Source organism: Nestor notabilis, unplaced genomic scaffold, assembly GCF_000696875.1.
Source record: "Nestor notabilis isolate BGI_N333 unplaced genomic scaffold, ASM69687v1 scaffold7095, whole genome shotgun sequence".
Lineage (NCBI taxonomy): Eukaryota > Metazoa > Chordata > Aves > Psittaciformes > Psittacidae > Nestor > Nestor notabilis.
Window position 1 is genome coordinate 37,461 of NW_009930583.1, and position 23,361 is coordinate 60,821.

At 41.6% G+C, this 23,361-nt stretch overlaps 1 protein-coding gene across 1 annotated transcript in view; it reads right to left on the reverse strand.

The window, feature by feature from the left end:
• The window catches only part of NFIA (nuclear factor I/A), a gene marked incomplete at its 3' end in the record, with an annotated part of 52,948 nt that overhangs the window by 24,007 nt on the left and 5,580 nt on the right, over window positions 1-23,361 (reverse strand). The window contains exons 3-4 of the mRNA XM_010015469.1: window positions 9,743-9,829; window positions 8,657-8,695 (exon numbers count right to left, since the gene is read on the reverse strand). Coding sequence (XP_010013771.1) covers window positions 8,657-8,695; window positions 9,743-9,829 — 126 coding nt within the window. The remainder of the gene's footprint in view (window positions 1-8,656; window positions 8,696-9,742; window positions 9,830-23,361) is intronic.

The window sequence follows — 23,361 nt, forward strand, 5'->3', positions numbered from 1 at the left end:
GGCAAGAATGATTGATAAGTGCAATTTAATAATGCTAGGTCATGGAACGACAGCCTATGCATTGTGAAAGTGGGTGCAGAAGCAGCTAGATAAGCTTAAAGGACAAATGAAACGGAATATAACAGCAAGCTGAAAGCTCACTTTTATTTGTGGTCTTTTTTTTTTGAGGCAGAAGAGGCCATGGTTTGCTCGGAGCAATAAGTACTAAAAGGCAGCCATATTTTTCTTTTGAATCTGAAATATGGATAAGATGCAGCTTATTATTGCTACTGAAACCTACTCTGCTTTATTTTTAGCAATCTGTAATAGCTGGAGCATTTGGATTTTTACAGGCTTTTTATGAGTTCTGTCTTTCACTCACTGGTTTAGTAGATTATTGCAAATGGATCTTTTAAATGTGCTGCACGACTCAAGGCACAACTAGAGAATGAAGTTTTCTGAGTCCAAACTATGCCTCTCCTTACTCTCTTGACTTCAAAGGTATTCGAAAGTAATATATTTATGTGGCTCCCTTTTGCTTTCAAATTTTTTTAAAGGGTGAGTGGTATTTGTGTCTTGATATTAGAAGCCACACTGGAATTATTTCAGAGTTGTTATTATGCCCTTGAACTATATCAAAGGCTTCCAATGAAAATCAGAGTTAAGTTGCCATCGGGCGAAACCTCTTCCGTGGACAGGCAGGGACGGTGTAACACTAGTATGACCCGTTTGTTATACTCTGTAAGAATAACTCCTGTTGGTATTGTATCAAGCCCGTGGCACCAAAGAAACTAGTGGAATGAATGTATTGCAAAAGGCTCTTAAAATCCAAGCCTTTTCTGCATATGGTTTATGCTTGGGTAATACAGCATATAGATGAAGAATGCCTATGTGTGTCTATTATTTTTTATATCTTTATAGTTCTAGAGGCATATGGGTATTCTGATTATCTGCACATGCTCTGGAAACACATAATTTCCAGTATACACAGTGCATCAGACATTTTGCATATCTGTAGGGATATAGCAAAACAAAGGTGCAGCATAGTTGAGATTTCAGGTGCAAAAGCAAGGTATCAGCTAACATGGAAGATGAACTTCCACTAGCAAAGTCATTCAATCTTATTTCCAACTCTGTATTTTATAGAATTTAATTGTTGAAAAGTAAAGAGAGAGGCCTGGACAATATTATCTCTGGGCAATATTACTAACTTTATATTTAATAGCACTAGTTTTATAGTCCCTAGGATGTTGATTGCAATACGCGGGAGCCTTCTTGTACTTTATATGCTGCACTGCTGGGGTCTTAATGGTTTCAGTGAGGTTTTGCAGTTTATATTTCAGAAAGTTAAATAAAGGAAGGGAATGGTTAGAGTTCCAGTGTTGTATTTGCAGCTTTCTGTCTTGAAACTGTTTGCTAAAAGGGTTGGTTGTTATGGTGGCTTTTTCAAGATTAAGATGTGCTTAATCTTGTAAAAATAAAAGTTTAGAACTGATGGACTATTGTGCAAGAAAAAGACTGTGTTGGGTATTTTTCATATTGGTCTTAAGGACTTTGGAGTAGGAACAAAAGCAAAGAGTTGGTTCATTCTGGGGGTAAGAGGAGTCTGAACTAAGGTGTTTCAGTGAAATATTCCGATGAAGCCAGCTGACTTTTTGGTCATGTTGGGACGTAACTTAGTTATTGCTCTGTGTTTGAGTGTCCATATTCTGGACAAGGATACTCAAAAGAATTAATGGTGCTGTTGATGCACGTTTCCTTATGATGGAGGAACTGGGGATGGAAACACCAAATGAGCATCAACCCCATCCCTAAACATAAAGTCAAAGGCCAGTGGCAATATTTGAGCTTGGGGAGGGGTAGAGGAACTGTGCTGCTGGCAGCAAGGCCATGGGTACATCTCCTTTGTGTTGTGTTGTGGAAGGGGATGGGTTTGCCCCCAGGATGGTTTTAACATAGCAGGCTTCATCCCCCTAAGTGCAAAGTATCATGGACAGAACAAGGACTCTTGATGCCCAGGGATTATCACAGTAAAATATGCCTGCTAGTGAGCTGCTCTAACTGCAAGGTTGTGCAGCGCTTGCGTGGAGGCAGAAGGCCCTGCATGGAGCTGATGGTCGTGCAGCCCATGAACAGCAATCCAGGAGGGGACATGAGTACCTGTGCCTTGGGCAAGCAACGGAGGTCATGGAAGGAGTTAGGTCCCCAAGTCTATGCACAGTATGGTTCAGATGGCTCATGAACTTCCTTCTTTCCCCATATGCTCTTCAGGGTTATGGGAAAGGTAAGAAAGCTTCCGAGCAAGTGAAGAGCTATTCTTTTAACCCCGTGCTAAAAATCCGGCTTGACCCATCTAAACCATGGTAGGAGGAAGGGGCAGAGAGAACAGTGGAATATGGTTTAAACCTGTTCATGTGATTGTGTCCAAACACTGGAACATTAGGAGCTACAAGAAAGCTGAGGGATGACCTTGCACTGTGGCAGTGCTAAGCAGTGTTATGGTCATATGGGGATGGATTTTATATGGTTGATGCAGGCAGACAAACTGAAGCACGGATAATTGGTTCCTACTTCAGATATATTTGTTTGTTATCATGGCTCTGATTGTCATTATTATCATCACTACTTTGTTTTTATTTCAGGGTATTCTGTGATGTATTGGTTTGGAACAGTCCAAGTCTACCATGTTTTGATTTTGTTTGAGGTTTGTAATGACACATTTTAGTTTGAGTGATCATATCCATCAGATCTCAAGACAAAAATGGCTGCTTCCTAGTTCAGAAGAATATGCAAACAGGAGCTTAATTACATCACTTAATATTGACCAAGAGAAAGAATAAGACGAGCTTGCCAGCTCATTTCCAAAGCATGTTTTGTCCTTTAAGAGGGGAGGGTATGACAGAAAGTTAGGCAGTGCAAAGCAATTAGCATCATTCACATTTTATGTTGCGCCAGCATGGTGCTCTAGCAGCAAAATTCAAACATTCTTTGAATGGGTTAATAAAAGAAGAAATACAGTCGGCATGCAAGAAAAAGGTTTCCAAGAACAAGCCAAAATATGTCCCATTCTTCTAAATTTATCACAGCCATGTCACATTATCCTTGAGACTGCCAGGAATGTCAATTTTTTTGCAATTTAAAAAAAAAATATCTCATTTAGCACCATATGTTTGGTTAATGTGCCTGATATATCCTGCGTATTCTTTAGTCCATCCATTTCTAATACTCATTTTCTTTTTTCCCCCTTTGCTAAGCCATATGTTACAATGCTGGTCATTCTATCGAAGCTGCTTTCAGGAGTTGAGAGTGAGAGCAAAGGGAACTCTGGTTTAATCACCCAGAAAAATTCCAAACTGCTACTACAAGTCCCACTCTTGGGTAAGCAGTCTCAGCACTTGAGTTAGCATTGTAGGTGCCCAGTGCCTATGAAAATCATGCCACCTCTGAGATGCCCTGGTGTGTGTTAACAACTGTGAGGCAGGAAGTAAGATTAATGACTAAATACGGCATTAGGTGTTTAACTTTTGGCACCCATGTTGGAGACTCTTGGCCAGTTTTAAAGGTCTTCTGTTTCATACCTAATGAGTTTTAACACGTTTAGTGGTCCCCAGTCCGCAGCTTCCCCTGCTGTGTTGCTCAGGGATGCAGGAAATTAAAAAGTTAAAGTGAAGGTACCCCGGGCAGAGCGCAGGGAGGGTGCTGCTGCCTTGCATGGCTTTCCTCTGCATTGCTCCCAAGAGCTAACGAATACTGGGGACCACTGCACTGAAGACCAGATTTCAGCACTTCACGTGGCCCCAAGGACAGGGTAGTGCCAACTCATAAGGACACCTCTGAGTCCTGACTCTCCTCTATCTCCTCTCTGGTGCAGGGCAGCAACAAATTACAATATCCCCCAACTTGCCTCAGCTGCGCTGGCCGGTGAATAGGGAATGGAGCCAAGGATCCTCCCCGTTCCCTGCCTCTTTCTATCCATCTGCTCCGAGCAAGGAATAAACAAGAACAGCCAGAACACAACGGCTGGGTAACCCAGGTGGGGTTTAAAAGTGTTTCTTACTATTCTGTGTACAGGACTGTTGTCCAAATCACAGTCACACCTGGCACCCTCAGGAAACAGATTTCCTAATTCAGGTCTGAGTCTCCTTTGAATGTTATTTAGAGTGCAAGAGAAGAAAATCAGACTTAGTCTATTTTCATCTTATGGCAGCATTTAACTACAGAATAAATGAAAAAGTTAATTGCTAAATAAAAAGGAAAATAAAGGGATTGGTGGCATAAAACACAGATGGAAGTCTGAGTGGGTGTGTTACTTTAACTTACTGTACTTGTGTTCATGTGATTCTGTAAGTGTATGTATGCCAAACATATATGGTCTTAGCCTGTTCCCATTAACATGGATCTGTGTTTTTTTTTTCCACGGGACAGAGGGAACCAGATCAAAGACCATGATGGTGCTAAATGGAACAAGATGTGTACTTTGGTATTTTTTTCCAAAAGGAAATATTAATTTGACATTGGTTTTTCAGTTGAAAAGAATTTTAATTGCAGTACACAATAAGCAGAAAATTCAGACAACAATAATCTTGAAACTGTTAGCAGCATTATTATATTTCTATCAAGGAATCTCGTGTGCCTTTTCAACATTAGAGCTTTCTGAATTTTCATTAATTTGGCATTTCCCTAAACACACAAGTTATTTGGTTCATTCCACATCATGCATCACACCCTCCTGCTCAATGCATAATGCAAGCGTAAATGGGATCCTTGTCCTGGAGAGACTCTGGTTACTGGAGCCATTGCACGGATGTTGAAGTCCCGCAGTAAGACTTTCCAAACTCTGCACTTCGCAAACCTCCAGCCCAAGTTTAATCAGTGAATGCACAGGAATACTTCATGTTCCTCATCTTCTAAGGGGCACTGGAGCACTGTGATGGGTTTAATTCCTCTACCTCCTTATGTTTGCCAGTACTAGAAACGCACCACATAAGAGTCTTCCTTGAGTACAGCTAAAGATCTTCAAATTTCCATGTATGAGGCTGATTTATATTTAAATGGACCAGAAAATGATGCGTGAGGATTGAATGCATTCCCGGAACAAATAAACGTCTATGAACCTATTTTCCATACACCTATGCACTTTACTAATGGAGGTACTGAAATTAGGATTGACTTTGATGGAGTGAATGGAGTCACAGCAGTGTAAGAGGAGAACAATTCCCCTTCTTTCCAAATCTATAGCTCTGTCTATATCTATAGCTGTATATCCATCCCATCTCACTTGATTAATTACTAATATTATTCTGACTGCACACATCTTAAACAATAACTCCATCTCAAGTCAGCCACATTGGTAGACCAGCTAATGTTCACCTCCAGAGACGACTTTTGGATAATTACACCAATATTCCCAGTAGCTCTCTGCCACTAGACTCCTGATGGAGATTTCATAATGAAAGCTATGAACGAAATATGGTCTGGACCTTTCTTCTCAAGGGACACTATGAAAAGGAATCACGGAAGCTCAGGTATTACCAGGTGGACCATGAACTCGACAACATGCAGAACAAATAGATGATGCAGAAAAACAAGTTGGCTGTTGAAGAAAAAAACAAAACCTGATACATGGGAAGAATTTTTCAAGGAATTTTTATCCCTCTGTGCAAATTATTCCAGCAATTTCACTGAAATCACTATCAACAGAAATGCTGATCAGCTGCTCTTTTTGTTTTTCCTGGGGAATTTGTAATTTCAAGCTTCTTGGAATTTTGATGGCTCTACTACTGTCAATCATGGTAAGTCTGTTCTATTTAGTGCTGAGCAAACTTTGTCATCAGCTGAGATATGATCAGGCTAACTGCCATCCATCAGTTTACTGTATTAGTTGCTCCAGTATACACAAAATACAACGCAGATGGAATTTCACTCATCCTAATGAAGTGCTCTTTAGTTGCTACGATCTGAATGGATACTTGCTCCCCTGGTTGCCTTCTGAGTTCCCGTGATCACTGATTAACTACCTGCCAGCGAGGACCTCACTTCACAAGACTAAATCCAGCTGTGGATAAACAGTGATTTTACAGAGGAAAAACGAAAGCTCCCGCTTTATCCACTTATCAAACTACTGCATATGCATCACCAACACACACAACCAGTTTCCTCAGAACTCGACATCTGACAGATCATCAGGAAAACAGAGCTAATCTATCCGTACCCATCAACATTGTATCATAGGTGACTGCCAGATACTTAAGAAGCACTCCAAAAGAAATGTCACAACTCTTTTTCAAGACACTACAAAAGAAATGTTCCAAATAAAATAAAGCAAATGCACATACAAGTAAATGAGCCAAAGAACTTAATAAAAAGAGATTGATTAAAATGAGGACCAGAATGTTCAAAAAGGGCTGAGAGAGAGAGAGAGGTGCCAAAGGCGCATTAAATGGATTCAATGGCTTCAGGTTTTAAATGCTTTTGGACTCCTCAGTAATTTTTAGCCAAAAATGATAATTCAAGTTAGAATCAAAATTCTGATGTCACTTAGGGAAAAGAAGGTTGATATTTCTCCTTTGTAAATGAGCACTGCACTACTTATAAAGGAGAAATACCAGTTTATCCTGACAGAAAACCTTGCCTACAGATTTTTAAAACCAAGTGCTACAGTATTCACCATTATTTTAAATCCTACCCCATTAAAATCTGCCTTAAATCGTTTGGTACAATGTCCCCACAGAGTGTATCAGTTTAGCTGTTTGTGTCCGTGTTTACAGCATCATCTGGATTGGTTTAGATGTCTTTAGATCTCAAAGTGTTCTGCTTTGTCACCCAAGTGGTTCTTTCAATAATGAACTAGTGCTCAACACATCACCTATTTCTTCAATGTACAATTTTGTGGGGTTTACATTTAAAAAGTTTAATCAGAAGTGTAATAAATAGCACAATAACCGTTCAATTTTCCCTTTGATTTAGTGTTGTTTTCAGTATCATTTTGCACTTATAAATACATATTGTAATAAGAACTTTTCTTTCCCCCCAATGACGTCTTTAGACGTCTCGTCTAAAATTCATGACTGCACTTGTTTCATTTCAAATGGTATTTGAGAGTTTTTCAGCATACTTGGCAGATTAGATATAGCAGCGGGGACAAACTGCAGCCATCCATAGGAGAATATACCTTTATGTGGGTGCTTTGGGGATGGAACATCTATAGCTGCAAGGCAAAAAAATGCCATCATAAATTTGGATGGCATTTACAAAGCCCTCTAAAAAGTCTTTGCATATCATTATAGCTGAGGTATAATATTTTTGCAAGTAAAAGACCCAGAATAGATTTATGTTTCAACTATATCTTCCTGAGATGCATATGGATGCTAAATTGCAAGTGATACTAAAGGGAATTTTAGTAACTGAAGAGGATGGAGTCAAATTCCCTGTGTTTTTTTATATTATTTTTTATTTTCTCAAAAATCATTTGCTCATTATTTGCATGTCATCAAAAGATCATTGGCTATCCAAGCTACAGATAACAATGATGGCTGCTAAATGCCAAAGGCATGAGATGGAGATGGGTAAATACGTAGATTTTTTCAACCTGTGACCTCAGTTACTGCATGCTAATGTTTTTAAATGACTTTTATGATGACAAGACTAAGTTTGGTGTTAATATTGGTTTTGAAGACTTAGTCAGTACACACTGCCATTGAACATATGTTTTAATTAAGAAAAAGACCTGTGGTCAGGATTGAAAATAGCTCAGGTAATTTACCATGTACTGTAAAGTCACCTGATTTCTGCACAATTTGAGGTGAAGAGTTTATACATTATTCTGAAGAAAGCAAGAGTTGCAAACTGAATTCATGTGCATCATACCAAGCTGAAATGGATTTAGAATTTGACAGGTCAAGAGTGTACTCATGGAACTGTTATGTATTGCTATCCAGTGGTTCTGGGTGGTTTTACCATATGACTGCCCAGGTTTGACAGTCACAGGGCTCAACAATCATCTCATTTCTCCATAACACAAGAAATCATTTGTAGCTGACCTACAGCTGCTGTGCTCTTTCACTGGCAAGTGTCCATTGCCAGTTGTAGGCTGGTGAGCTCCCGCTGGAATGGCGCTGCCGACCTGCCACCAGCAGCTCCCGGGCAGCAGGGACATAAACTGCTTCCCAACGGATCGGCTTTCAGGCAGGTGATATCAAACAGGAGAAATCAGCCTCATTTTTCTGCATTCCCGATGGTTTCAGGATTCTGGGAGGAACAAAGAATCCCCCTGGAAAAAACATCACCCTCCCACTGCAGAGAAGGCAGAGCACAGCAGTTTGGCATTGGCATCATTTCCAGAGGAGCCGTGTATGACCATGCTGCCTGCAGGTCTGCTCATGTGATCTGCCCAACACCTCTCTCATCTACTGAGCAATTTGAAACACATCTGACAGAGAGGCATAGAGGAAAAATTCCCTGTGAGTTTCATGAACACAGGCAGGGGAAGGGCAGAGGTAACATGTCAGCGCTCCCTCCAGTGCTGTCACTCTGGCAAAGTGCTCAGTGTGAGTCCTCTCCTCACTAGAAACCAGAGAACCCACATGAGAGGGACACCTGGTACATCCCCCCCAACCAACACAAAATGTCTATGCACCGAGAACAAGAGCATTGGCATTGTTTGAATAAGCACACCCACCATGTAGTGCTCCGCGGTGTTCGGGGTTTCTTAGATATCCTGATTTTATAAAAAGAAAGTAAAAGAAGAAAAAAGAAACAAGGTGAGAGAGAACACTATCATATTTTGTAGCAAGCAGGATACTGTGTGAAATCTTGGCCCAGTGAAGTGATAAGGGGGAAGCTTTCAGTTTGCTTAAGGGAAAACTTACGAGCAAATAGTAAGATTACCAAAACACCACATTGCAGCAAACGGGTGCATTTAGGTTCAATTAAGCTGTAAAAAGGAAAATGGCACTTTAGCTTATGAAAATGAAGGGACAGAGGGAGCTATCAGAAGCAACTTTACAAGATTTGAATGCATGAGGATGCTGCTTCACTGGACCAAGAAAGCTACAGTATGGGACAGGATTTTTCTTTTATTAGACACTTTGCTAGATAGCTTTGTCGAACCTCAGAAACGGCTGCTCTGGCATTATGAAATAATCCTACATAACTTGATCTCATGAGCTTAGGAACACAGAAAAATAGCCATGCCAAATCAGATTACAGGGATCCACCTAGTCCAGTATCCTCTCTCTGACAGTGGCAACTAATGGATGCCTAGAAAAAGAGTAAAAAGACCAGGGAAAGCATACAGTGATAATTCTCCAAAATACTCTCCCAGCCTCCAATGATTTGTGATTCAAGGGCTTCTAGGACAAAGTTGGTATCGTGCTATTGAAGATACTCGAATCCAAATGCACAGATCCACACCCCCCTCCTCCCCTTTTTTGGAATTCTACCCCCATGAGATCTCTACTAGTCACACAGAAAAGGTTTCACAGTTTGGTGCTGGCAAGTCCACTGCTCTTGCTGCTAACTCGGAATGAGCTAACAGCTTTCAAGCCCAATGATGTTATGTGTACAAGAGCATCCAACACTTTTTCCTACGTTAAAAAAGTGCTATGTGTGCTGAGGTGCTCTACGTGTAAATACTTTGGGAGACTTGATATACTTTTTTTGTTTTTAAAAAGCAAGAATCTGGCTGTAAATTGATATTAACATTTTTCAGTATATGTGTAAAACACATGTTTCAGAAGAATAGAAGAGAGAAACTGTCACTCACTGGGAAGCTTTAGAGCTATCTGGCTCCCTGGGAAACTGCATGCAACTATTCTGGTGTCCAAGGGTTTGACCAGTGAGTTTCCTCTTCCTGCAAAGAATGAATGCAGAAGTAATAGAAAGTCTGAGGGGGAAGATTTTAGCAAATGGCTAAAGATAATCCTATTCTGCCCACTCCAGCAGGTAGGAAGCAGGTGGTGGTGGTGGAAGAAAAAGGGTGGGAAAGGAGAAACGCCTCCCTTCCCCTCCTAGCAGCTGGCACCAGGGAAGGGCAGGATTCTAACCTACGAGGGACTCGCACACTCACAGCTCTGAAATCCCTTTGTGATGCTGCATTTGATCTGCAACGATGCCGACAGGTCATGGCAGTCCCAGCACACACACAATGTCAGGACGTTCTGCTCTGATTAGCTGGGGTCTTGCTGTGACTCCCTTTCAGGATGGAGCATGGCTCACCGGCACTTGGTGATTGAAACCGAGCGCACTGGGCTGGCGTAGCTTCATTAACACTACCAGGCACATAAACCCCCCGTATGCCCAGACTGGAACACTGACTTCTTAAGCATCGTGCTTATTTTACCGTCCACTTTTCAGGGGAGTTGTGTTTTTCTAAAGTTTTGATTTTCTAACCAAATTGGTGTCTACATGTCAATTTTTGACTTCATTTACAAAAAGAATTGGTAAAAGTAAGGGTCTAAATTAAAAGCTTATCCTTATGTTTTTGATGGCATATTGACTTTTAAAGGCAGGAGTGGCTATCAGGAAGTCCCTATAAACTTTACTTACAGCAAAAAAATTAGAACGTGATCGAAAAGTTTTAGAGAGGAGAGCAGAAATATCGTTTTAAGCCTCTTAAAATTGCCTGAACTGTGAAATCAAGTAATGAACACTAGAAAAGGATCTGTCAGCTGGAATCAAAGCTTAGACTAGTCAGCATTTTCTTCCTAAACCTTATTATGGCAAAGATTTTTCATCTCTGCACTCTGTTCATCCCAACAAATAAACCGACTTGACCTCCACCTGTTAGCCGGTGAAGTCTGCTGTCATCGTTGACTAAGCCCTATTCTTTCCCTTCAAAGCCCTCTGCACCGCTGAGAAGGTGGGAAGACACAGCTGTGCACTGATTTAAATTGATACCAGTTCATAACCAGACAGCATTTCACAGTACAAATTACAAGCAACAGAGGAGAGGGAAAAAAGAGGAGTCTGTAGTGCCAATGAGTTCTGGAAGGGGGCAACATTTTTCATCAATTTAAAAATGAGATTTTCATAGAAGTTCTTTTTATTTATATTTTGTGTGTGTGTGTGATATTATGAACTAGCATTTGAGGCAAGAAACATTTTGCTTATGCCGTTACAATGAACCTGTGCTAACACCACATAGGAAGAACTGGAGAACATAATGGCAGCTATTTGTGTTGCTTTTATGTCTCAGAAGTTGAAGGCATTAACTGTTTCCAAGAGGTTCAGCTCCAAATGCCTGTAGGTTTCTAGACTCAGAAACAAGTCACAGCTATATAATGTAACATTGCTAAATAATAATAACAAAATAAGATTATGGAACACAGAACAGCAAGATATGTCATGAGGAAAACTGTAGAGCTACAGCAGTAACTTCTTCAAATATATCATCATGACAAAACCACGTAAGAAGGTTGCTACTACAAAGACATATCAGAAAAAAGCCATTTCATATAAAGTTGGACTTCTCTGGGTGATTAATGCTACGTTCAACAAAGGAGACAGTGTCTGTCTAATTACATTAAATACTTATCTTCTAGGGATTGGCAGGGTGTTTCTGCTCAATGTCACTTTTCATGACAATGTAATGATAGATCCGTTTACTTACCAGTGCCATTAGCAAAAATTGTACTGTTTTCTCAACTGCCCTCATATCACGAAAATATTTGATTAACACACTGTAGCTTATCTAATACTCTAAGCAACATATTCTGCATAGTTTTCTCTCTATTAAAAGAACAAGATTACAGCTTGTAAAATTTTTATTGCACTCACACAAAACTAAATGAATAATGTGTGATAGAGCTCAAGTATTTCACTGCTTCACAAACCAGGTTTATTTGATTTAAGTATTAACTTGTACTTCAAATACTAAGATTTTGGGGGTAACAAGCAAAGAAACAGTCAGCACTCTGAGGCACTACTTCCCATCCAGTCTTTAGTTATTATTTCCTTTGCATTTCAGCACATCTTTTGAAACTTTTGATACCTTAGGAAACAACAACAAAAAAGAAAATATAAAGAGAGTTTTCATTCCTTTTGCTGAAAAATAGACACGGCCATCTCCCAGGCCTCTAAAATTCACCACGTTGTGAACTGCCTCTTCAGAGTCATGCTACTGTGCCAACATACAAAGAACAATAAACCTCTGGAAGAATGTACACAGCAAAGGCAGTTTATATAGTAACAAGATAATTTCATAAGCCTATATAGAAAAGAAAGGCTGTGATGTAACATTCTAGCAGCATATACCAGCTACCTGGTATTTATTAACAAGGTTAAACTACTATCTGTTTTAGAGTCTCAGCACTCTCCATAATTCACTTTTTAATGGATGGACAGGAAAAGTCAGCAGTGTATGGCACGGATCAGTTTGGAAATAGGACAAGACAGCTTATGGCAGATTCTATTTCAAAACACGCTCCACCTTTCCCTATGATCACATCAAAAGTCTATACTTAGCAACTACAATACTCCAAATCCACTCATAAATCCTTTGAGGGGTAGATTTCTATTTCTAAGTAAAACTGCAAATTTGAAAAACAAAGGATCCTGAGGAGGAGGTGTCACCCTCAACTGGTACCACGCATAGTGCATCACTTCTTATCTCCTTGGTACCTGATGCCCGTGCAGAAGACACATGGGCAGCTTCCTCCAGTGAGGAGTTAGGACACCAACCCCATTTTGTTACAGCTCCTCACACTGCCACGAAATGGCAGCAAGAACATACCCAAATCGGCTCCTACTAGGCATAACTCGACACAGCAATGCAGAATTAACCAAAACTGGCTTTTAAAATCCCTTGCAAGTGACTCTTGCAGCGAGAGGATGACACCGCAGCCAACTGCCACATATGACTCTCCAAATTAATAATGGATTTAGGATATTCATTCCCTGAGCTGCGAGGGTTCGGGGTGTGCCTGCAATTATCTAGATATAAGTCTGACACACATTATCCTTCTATCAATGTCATTTCCCTTAGTAGCCAACAGATTATCAGCAGCTTTGTGATATTCCAGGTGTCAAAGAAGAATTAAAACCACAACAATTGCACAAACAAAGGGACAAAAGACGGGATACGTGTTTCTGAGCCCTGCATATCAATTTAATATGTGCAGCTGACAATGATGCAAATGTCCTCGGGAGAGAGGCAGCAAGATCTGTGCCCAAACATACACACACCACCGTCAGCAAGATGGCAGGGAACAGAAGCAGTAGGATTCCCAACCCAGGACACATGCCTCAGCAGGCAAAGCAACCCAATGAAACAATCCTCTGGTTGGGGAGAATTTTGGAAGCACCTGATATGGAAAAAGGCCCTAAACAAGCCAGATGGTACTTTTAGCTGGCAGCAGAAAGTAGGAGACAGCCAAAAACATTACAGCATTTCCCCAAGAGGCCAGCAAATCGATTTTTAACCATTTTTTTTTTCCGAGTGATGCAATGAATATAAAAAATAATGTTTCCATGCATTTTTAAATCACTAATTTTATGAATAATACACTTAAGAGGCAACAACTGGAAGAGATGAGAAAGCAATGCATTTTGACTTTCCCAGGGCGGTTGTATATTTGACATCGGGTTTCTATTCAGTCACTGCCACTGTTTACTCTGAATTAAGCGCCAGGTTTTGTTCAGGGTTTTCCACATAACATTAAAGAGAAAAATCCTGCAAGAATAAAGAGATAGCACTATAAAGTCACAGCAGCACCACAGTCGATGGGACACAGGAGAAATGCTTTGGCCTCTTTAAAAACTGTCGTCCTCCGCCCAAGATTATTGGAGTTTTAGATGATAGTTTTTTAACAGAGGGCAAACAATTTATGTAACACTTGTAAGTTCCCATTTAGGTAGGGATTTGCATAAGAAATAGAGCTGCTTGGGGGACCTTTTAATTTTTAAAATCTCCAAATGTCTGGAATTTGCAATTCCAGCTGGATGACAGGACTTTTCAGAAATCAATTTGATGTCAGATGTCAAACCTTAACTTTGACAGTCAGAAGCAGCTCTTTGCACAGTGTGCTTAGATCGGGTGTTAGAGTGGTTTTTACTCAAGGAGTGGAAAAGAGATGTTGGTTGCAAGGACTGAAAGGGCAGAGTGAGGCAGAGAGTCATGAAACAAGTGGGAACGACCATTACCCTTTGCTTAAAGCTGCACCTCACACCTAGGATTGGTGGAGTTCAGAGGAAGAGTTGGGATGATGCTTTACTTTCATTTGCTGTTATTTTGGTTAACAGTAAAGGCAAGCCCTAAAGACAGGGTTAAATCTGGACTACATCCAAAGCGTTCTCTCCTATTCAGAGCAAGGTAATGCATTAGTGTGCTGCATCACAGATAATACTCCTGGAGACAAAAGTGGGCTGCTGTAATAAAACGGGATGTTCCACTAGGTGCAAAGAAAGATAATCCATACATTCATATTTTTCAAGTCTCAGTGATTGTAAATCCTTACTTTAAGTTTTTCCCTCCTATAGGTGGAACTTAACACTTTGCCTCCAGCCTTTGCTGATATAAGAGTCCCATTCTTTCCAAAAGCACTTGGATGTGAGGACTGCAGGTACTATCTCATTTTGGTGGCTTTTGGGGGTTCAAAGATCTGCACACAAATCCCAGCGAGGCAAATGAAGGCTATGCACAAACAAGTAAAACAGCCTATAATTTTCCAGCTAATTTTAACAATGAGATCTCTTATGTTCTGCTTTTTGGTGTGTATCACACTAAAAATAGCAGCAACCATTGATGTAAGAGAATAGCAGAAAGGATGATCTCATTAGGACCACAGGCTGGGCAAGCAGAGGTGGAGGATGCTATGGGGCACCTGCACTCCCCGGAGCAAGATATCAGTGAAATCATAATAGAACTGTGGCCAGTATGCACACAGGATCGCTGAACTTTAAGTTTTTGTTGAGCTGGAAAATGAAGGGAAATTAAGAATACTTAAGCCTTTATTTAGGCTGCAGCGTCCTTATTACAGTCACTCCATCCAGGCTCAGCTGTGGGGGTAGCCCTGGATTCATGCCATAAGCTCTGGGGTTATGGGTCAAGGTTACAGACTACCCACTTTGGGGGAACAACACAGCTGCTATCACAGCACATAGACATTCCTGGAGGTATAGAATGGCTCTGCAGCCACTCAGCCAAATTGTTACCTGAGCTAACAGGCTGCTAGACAGATTTCTCTGCTTTCCTATGCTCACTGACTGCTGCGGTCAACACGTTGGGGCAGCACTTAACTTGAAAGAAAATAAAGAAGGTAACCAGGGAATGTTTTATTCACTACTTCTGGCAGTAATAAAACCACTAAGGAGCATCAAGCAAAATGATCAGGCAACAGGTGAAAGATGCGTTTCTTCACAGAATCACAGCCTGGTTTGCGTTGGAAGAGACCTTAAACTCACCCACTTCCAACCCCGTGCCACGGGCAGGGACACCTTCCACTAGAGCAGGTTGCTCCAAGCCCCTGTGTCCAACCTGGCCTTGAACACTGCCAGGGATGGGGCAGCCACAGCTTCTCTGGGCACCCTGTGCCAGCGCCTCAGCACCCTCACAGGGAAGAGCTTCTGCCTAAGATCTTCCTTACACAGCACTGAGTAAAACCGAAACTCGCTGCCATGGGATGTTGTGGAGGGCGAAATGAAGAATGAGTTAAAAACATCCAAGCATGTCTCCAGAAGAGAAGTCCACTGAAGGCTGTCAAACACAAAGATGTGAACAGAGCCGCTGGCTCATGAAACGAAGCTGTTTTCTGCCAAAATCCGTGAGGCTGTGCTCTGAAAAGCATCACTGGCGGCCTGTCCTGATGTTGTATTCTTTCCTTAAGTGTCCGCTACCAGCTCTTGTCACAGACAGCAGCACACTGGACTAGACGAGCCTTCAGTCTAGCTCAGAAGAGCCATTTTTAATTCTCTGTGGGCAGATCCACAGTTTTTGTAGGCTGGAATGTGCTGTGCCTGGCAGCTGAGAAATGGGAAAACTGCAGTAGGTATCCAGCTCAATGAAATAAAGATCTTGTGGAGAACCAGGAGTCAGTGTGGCAGACACAGTGTGGGAAAGGAAGTGCAAAAAGGAGATGTAATATGGTCTGCTTCTTGTTCCCGGTCCTGTACCATCCTCTCTGTGTCCCCTAACACCTCTCATTGCACATTTTAGATTTGGGTGAAAGTGTTTCCTCTAAAATAAAGCCTGTTTTCTCCTCTAAAGCAAAGAACAAACCATGTGCACGGAGTACAGTAGCCGCACTGTGTGCGACACAGTGGAGTGATGCTTGTACTGGGAATGTTAATAAACAGTGCCGAGAGCAGAACTTCTGCATAGAAAAGGGTGTATGTTACATCTCTCCTCCTCTCCCCTGTCTCATGCAGTATTTACACAGCTGTGCTTTGTAAAATGTGTAGGGGAGTTTTTATTATTATTTTTTGGTAATTTATTTACCTAACATAGCCCAGCATCTGTTTTGTGGTGAGCTTCTTTCACAAAGTTTCACAGTTGCCTTGACTGATGCAAAAGGAGGTCATGGTCCTTACTCACTGATCCTAAAACCATTTGTTTCAACCACTATTTGGCTAATTCTTGTTCTGCTCTGGGTTTTTGGTTTGTGTCTCTACTTGGAAAAGTGCATTCTTTGGGGAACTGCTCTGGCTAGGTGAGTATTTTAGTTATCTGCTTTATAAAATGCAGAAGTGCACAGGAATTTGCAATACTATGCATCATTTACTGGCTCTCTATATGTACTGTATATTGGCTCTGAAAACTACTAATACTTTCCAGCTGCCTCCCCAAAAAACAGAGTTCAATGCAGAGTTTGCAGTGGGTCCTTTCCCACGACTGCCGACACAGGTGATGAAGACTTTTCCTGTGTCCTGAAGAATTAATAAGCCTGAACATTTCTGTACCAGAAGCATACCACGGGAGATAAAATATTGCTTCTGCTTCCCAAACACATTAGAAAAAGCAAGTCTGCTGATCTCAACTGCTAAGACAGCACATCAAAGGAATGTAGTCCATTTCCTAACCCAGATCTAATCTATAGAAGACTTTATAGATCCAAGTCAACATCCTGAATTGGTCCCAGAAGCAAACAAGAAAACTAGTTCAACTTTTGGAAGATAGGTACAATACTTTCATAGTGCTTAATCCCATCTTGCAATTTTACAGTCCCATGCCACACAATCAGATGATCTTCAAGGATAACTGCATCAGAGGAGACCTGTCTGGAGCTCACAGAGATTCATGTTTGACAGACTCCAAATCAGCAAGAAATTCACAGCCATATTCAGAGAGTGCTTCTGTCCTTCAGAGCTCACCTCTGAGAGGACTTAGAAAGTGTCTGTCTTTGTCCCAGTGACAGGAAGCTTCTAGTTTTCACTTGGTGTCCAATGGGAAGCACAAACCATATCACTGTCTTTGCTTTATGTGTGTATTTTCAACAGAACGGATGGCATTGCTCAGTCAGCAATGATGTCTGAAGAACCTTAGGCCCATGGACTACCAATACAGCAGTCCCATCACAGGAATCCCATTGTCACCAAGAAGCATTGTTCCAACCTTCATAAGAGACTAGTTTTCCATGCACTAAATCTTTCCTATCAATCTGAAGAATTATTTAGATGGTGCTAATTGTGCGTGGAGACAGAAATAGCTCAGGTGATCTTATGGCTGCCACAGCACACAGAAGATCTGCTTTTAACTTGGTCATTGAAGTCAGTGGAAATAATGTATATGGCCAGTTGAAAACACAGCTTTAATTTGGTATCTGAAGTGAAACACTTTCTGCATTTTTTAACTCAGATCTCCTACAGCTCCATACCCGTTTTTAAATGATGCATTTCCTGACATCTGGAATTGGATGCAAGAAGCACAGTCACAACATTGACTGACCGATTTCTCCGGGACCATACTGAACGGATGTTTTCCTCAGGGGATGACAGCAAAGCTGAGGCATGTGCTCTAAAACTTGCTTGGGATTACTAATTTTATTAAAATGGAAAGTACAGTTTAGGCTGAATTTCAGGGCCAAGTTTGTTGTGTTGTCTAGTGTCAGGCTCAAAGGAGCCTTTGAAGGATGTGAAAACATCCAGGACTTTTCAATGTGATTTGACTTTTTAATCAGTAGTTCTTCCCACTGCTCTAACTTCCTTCCATGATTTTGAGACAGCAATGCCAGCAGCATGGCATGTTGTCACAGGTCTCATGCTACTACATGAATTGCCAAAGAAAAGCTGAGCTATTGATCCAGTGGTAATTTGCTGTCAAAATGACTCTGTCTGTTATAGCAAATGAGTAGTGTTAATCATTTCACTTGATGAGTGCTATTGCGGAAGACTGACAATGCTCAAAGCGCCACTATTGACCTGCTGCGTTTTTCCTGGCTCACATTAAGTTCTTGATCTTTGCTGGCCTTGCCCAATTACAGTTTAAGTTATCCATTAAGGTGCAGTTCTGGAAAAGTTCTGTTTAAAATAAACAACAACGTATATTGGTGAGTAACTCATCAACTATGCAGCAGGCTGATTCTGATTGCCTGGCAGAGAAACACACACATTTTGTGCAGTATCTGATAAAAGATCTATAATGTGCTAACACAAACCTATCATGTAGCACCTGTGACTAACAGATTGTGATATCAAAGTCTTGATGCCTAAGTGCTCCTGTAAATGCATTAAACTTTTAGCGGCAGGAACTGTAGACTGCCAGTGACAAGGAGCTGATATGGTATTTCAGTAGAAGTTGATAAGTGTTATTGCTCTTAGAAGAAAAGAAAAAGCTTATGCTCTCGTAAACCACTGGGCAGCTTGTGTTTTGATGGGATACTGTAATGCAGAGAGCAGGGATAAGGGAACACATGGAGTCTACGAAGGTAAAAAGACATGTAAGGAAAGCTCTGTATTCTACAGTTGCTGGAGTTCCTTGAAGTATGATCCCACCGTACGTTTGGCTTCAGGCATCTACCTGTTCACCTGAAGCCAACTTTTTTGGTGGCAGCATGCACATGGGGCCATGGTTAACTCCACGTACCAGTAACGGAAGCATGAAAGGTAGCACAGGCCCAAGCACGCTCTGCTTTTCAGCTTGGCAGAAAGAACAAGGATGTTGGAAGACTCTGTAAGAGTGGGCAGAAATGTGGGAAACTGTATAAAGTCTTGGAGATGAGAAGAAGCACGGGTCTGAATGAGAACAGGGAAATGGGGTGGATGGGAGGAGGAGTCCTAGTCACAGCATACAGTCTAACAAAGCTCAGATGTTCTTCAGAGAAAATGAACAGTGGAAGTTTGCCTGCACCTGGGAGGCACCAGGTTGTGTCTGCTGTTCCACTCACAGCATCATAGCACAGTTTGGGTTGGAAGGGATCTCCAAAGGTCATCTAGTCCAACCCCCTGCAATAAACAGGGAATTAGGATCATAGAATCATAGAACGATAGAATCAACTAGGTTGTACAAGACATCTAACATCATCTTCAACTAAATCAGTTTGCCCAGAAACACATCCAGCCTGGCCCTGGATGTCAATGGCGTTTCTTCAACTGAACAGCACAAATTAGCCTGATGAAATTCTCTGTGCTATAAACCAAAATGTTCTGGCCACCAGAGAAACGCGATCTGCTTCTGACCTCCCGTTCAAAAAGCCAAACTATGCCTTGGGCTGGAGGTCTATCTGGTTGTGAAATGTTCCCACCGTCTTAAGATATTAAGTTCAATGGAGGAAAAAATGGCACTGGTGCCTGCTGATAGATGCGTCAAGGTATGTAATGAAGCTGCTGCAAAGGCAGGTACAATCTTAATGGCTGTGTGAGTATCCTGCCTGACTTTACACACTGAGAATTGGAGGGCAAGACAATGTCACACCTGGGAAACACTGCGTAAATGTAACTGGCAGGGATCCTGGATGTAGACCTCCTCTGGTCTAAGGAAAAGAGATGTTTCCTTGGTTTTGTCTTTCTTAAATAGGCGTATGAGCATCCTAAGAGTTCAGCTTAAGGAAATTAATCATGATCATGAAATTCCTGTGTCTAGTTACGATCCAGTGGAAACTGCCCACTACAGCAAGTCACTGAAAAGTAGAGCCAGAGAATTATTTGATATTGAATACTCCAGGTCTGAAGCTGAATGTTTTCCCAGTAAGAAGAGATTACTTTTCTATTCCTTATTTTCTATAATACATGGTTCTCATGTTTTTCATCATATTTTCTATAGTCAGTCCCTTGAATCATTGGCAGTAATGTAATACAATCACTGGAAACTTCTCTGAGCAATGAGTTAGTGTGTGGTGTCAAGTCTTCTGATGAGCCCACAGACCTTTTGCCTGAGGACAGATCAGGTGCACTCTGCATCACTGACACTGGGTCATACTATATATGTTTTCTCTTTTAGGTGTAATGCCAGGCAACAACTGTGTTTAGGACATAAAGAATGCAGAAAGAACACAATCCAGGATCTCCCTTATACCACTTTCTCTCATATTTCCAAGATATAATTCTGAACAGACTTTGAAAACAAAGTCTTGTGGTCATCTGATCTGTGCCTGAATGAGACTTTCTGATGCGTAAGGCATAAATAAAAGTTTCTTAGTAAACATGGAGAAAGAATTTTCTCGCGTGCTGAGAATCTGCTAAAAAGAAAGCCCATGCCAGATTTAAGACAAGGGTTATTAAAACAAGGGTTTGGACCAGCTGCCTGCATGTGGTTGTTCTATAACCACCAGCGGGGAGAGACACCGCACCGTTGTGTTAGAGGTCACTGCCACTGCAAGGGAAATATTCCAAAATAAGATCTCAGCTCCTCTGCTGCATAGAAATTGCTCAGAAATTATTTTCAGACAGTCCCATAGATGGTGACATGAGAACGAGAAGCACTGGCTGAGCGGTGTAGTGAGCAATCATGAGGCTGACTTTAATAGCATCTTTACTACCGAAGACGTGTCCAGCAGTCTAACTCTCCAGCTTACTGCAGGTTCATATAATATTATCAACTCCATAAGCCCCTGGAACTGTAAATATGTCTTTCAGTCATGCAGTGCAAGTGTTATTGCTAATTCCTTAAGGTTTCTGCACTGAAAGGCTCATTTGGTTCCTGGGGTTTTCAAGGTGAAGACACACAAAAGCTGAGCACAGCATGACCAGCAGCAGAACAGCCTGGGTGGAGCTGGGGCAAGGGAAGGTGGTGGCCACGGTATGAAAAGCCCCATCAGCCTTTCAGTAGAAGAAGCATCACAGAGCTTCACCCATTTTACGAATGGGTGAAGGGCTCTAAGTTGATCAAGGCCACAATTGAAGCAGAGCTAATTGTCCCTTCAGATATCTCAAGAAGCACAAGGAGTACAAACATGTACCTTTCCTGGGATTACGGTCCTCTAGGGACCAAGCTAACATGTGGAAATACAAGTACCAGGAAGATCTATGTAAAGACATTAACAGGATAGTTTGAATTTGCATCTTAAACATTTTTTCCATGCCACACTGTAGAAAGACAACAAAAGCAGAATTGACAAACACCATCCATATGCTACACTACAACATGAGAGAGCACAATGTGAACTTTACTCCTGGACTGAATCAAAAGAATGCATTAAATGATTAACTCAATCTTCTCTTATTATGGAATTAAAAAACATATACCTGTAATTATGGCTTACCTCTATTACAAGCAGAGCTGCCACAGAACTGAACACAGGCCAGCTTTGTGCATCAGTTCTAAGCCAGTGTGGTGTTGCCTTATTTTCTTACCAACATCATCTTTATCCTCTCTTGCCCTTCTTCTCAGTTAACAAGAGTTATGTACTGAAAGTGCTGAGATAAAGTAATGGTAAGGAGGATACGGCAAAAGGTATTTGAAAAGCAGAAGTAATTTACTACATGCCTGCTTTGTTTTACTTCCTAAGCCTTCCTGTTGTGAAAGGAAATTCATCTTTTCTGGCAGACTGCAGCCTTTTTAGGCCTGAGAGCTCCCCAGGAGCTTTCGAGTGCAGGTAAATGGATGTGAGACTCAAGGAGTACAGTACGAGGAACATAGAATTAATGTTGGGTTTTGCTTTGGCTGTCACGTCTGATGTATAAGGAGAGTGCTATATGTCCTCTGCTCACGATTATGGGCCTGAAATGCCACGAATGGAAAGGTCATGTTGCTGGTGGGTGAAGCACCCAACTAAGTCTCCACATGAGACAGATGTCAGGGTGCTCCGAGACCCAGGGGCCTGGGATGTAGAAGTGCAGAGAAAGAACTCTGGATGGACAATAGGTGAAGCTTCTATTCTGCACGCAGCGGAGACCCCAAGAGTAGGCACAAGGGAAGCATCCACTGCCTAATCTAAATAGCACACAGAGTGGTTTTGTCCTCTTCTGTTCTCCTGCCAGTTTGCACATATGTTCTGAGTATACAGCCTGCCCTCCAAAGACCACTTACAGGGGCAATCACAGGGAAGCAAGGCAGGAAGAAAGTATCCAAAAAGGGAATTTGTTCAAGAGAAAAAAATGGAGACAGATGTAGAGCGACTAGTCACGGCTGGCGGTAAATAACCCTCTGCCTGAGTGCTCTCTTTCTCTAAGAGGAGTTCACACGTTCCATTTCATATTTCCTTTCTAGGAAGTTAAATCTTTGTTTTCCTGGCATTTGTTCATTTTGTTCTTTCCCCTATACGCTTTTCCCCTTCTGGATGGTCTAAAATTGTCTTCTCATTTTCCCTTTCTCTTCCACGTTGTGTGACATTTCTCCAGCCTAATTTCCCTGCACTGTCCCAGGCAACACCTTTCTCTTCCACCCTCTCACAGCCTCCGTGCCACGAGCACTTCGCTCTGTCTCTACATGTGCATAAGTGTACGGGTGCTTCACCTGCTCCTGAATTAGTCCCCACTTTTTTCTCATGTGCACACCTCAACATTAAGCAAATGCAATACACACAGACAGAATATTCATCCTCTCACTCCCATAAACCTGTCAAGGCATATAGGCCAAGAAGCTATCTCTGCATAAATCTAACTCTCCTGTGAGGAAGCAATCTACTCAAAGGCAATAAAGCCAAAGGATATATTATTATCTTTGGTGTGGATCCTACTGGGCTGGGAGGTTGGCTGCTGGCTCCTCTCTGAACTTTCCTTCCCAGCCAGCACAGCCATCCCACAGACAAGTCTAAGCTTCCTTTTCTTGGTCTGACTTCCTCCTCCTGTTGTTTGGCCGGTAACCCAAAGGACAGGGTTTAATTATGGAGTTTGGAAACCTGGCTTAGGCTCCTCTGCCAGCACAGGATAAAACTTCAGCCTGCCTTCTGAACCACCAGCATTCTGCACCGCTGATACCTGCATTATCCCACGCAGCAGAAAATGAACCACATGGAAGAAATGCCAAGTCAAACAAAAAGACAGGTTTAGTCTTTAAACTTCTACTGTGAATTT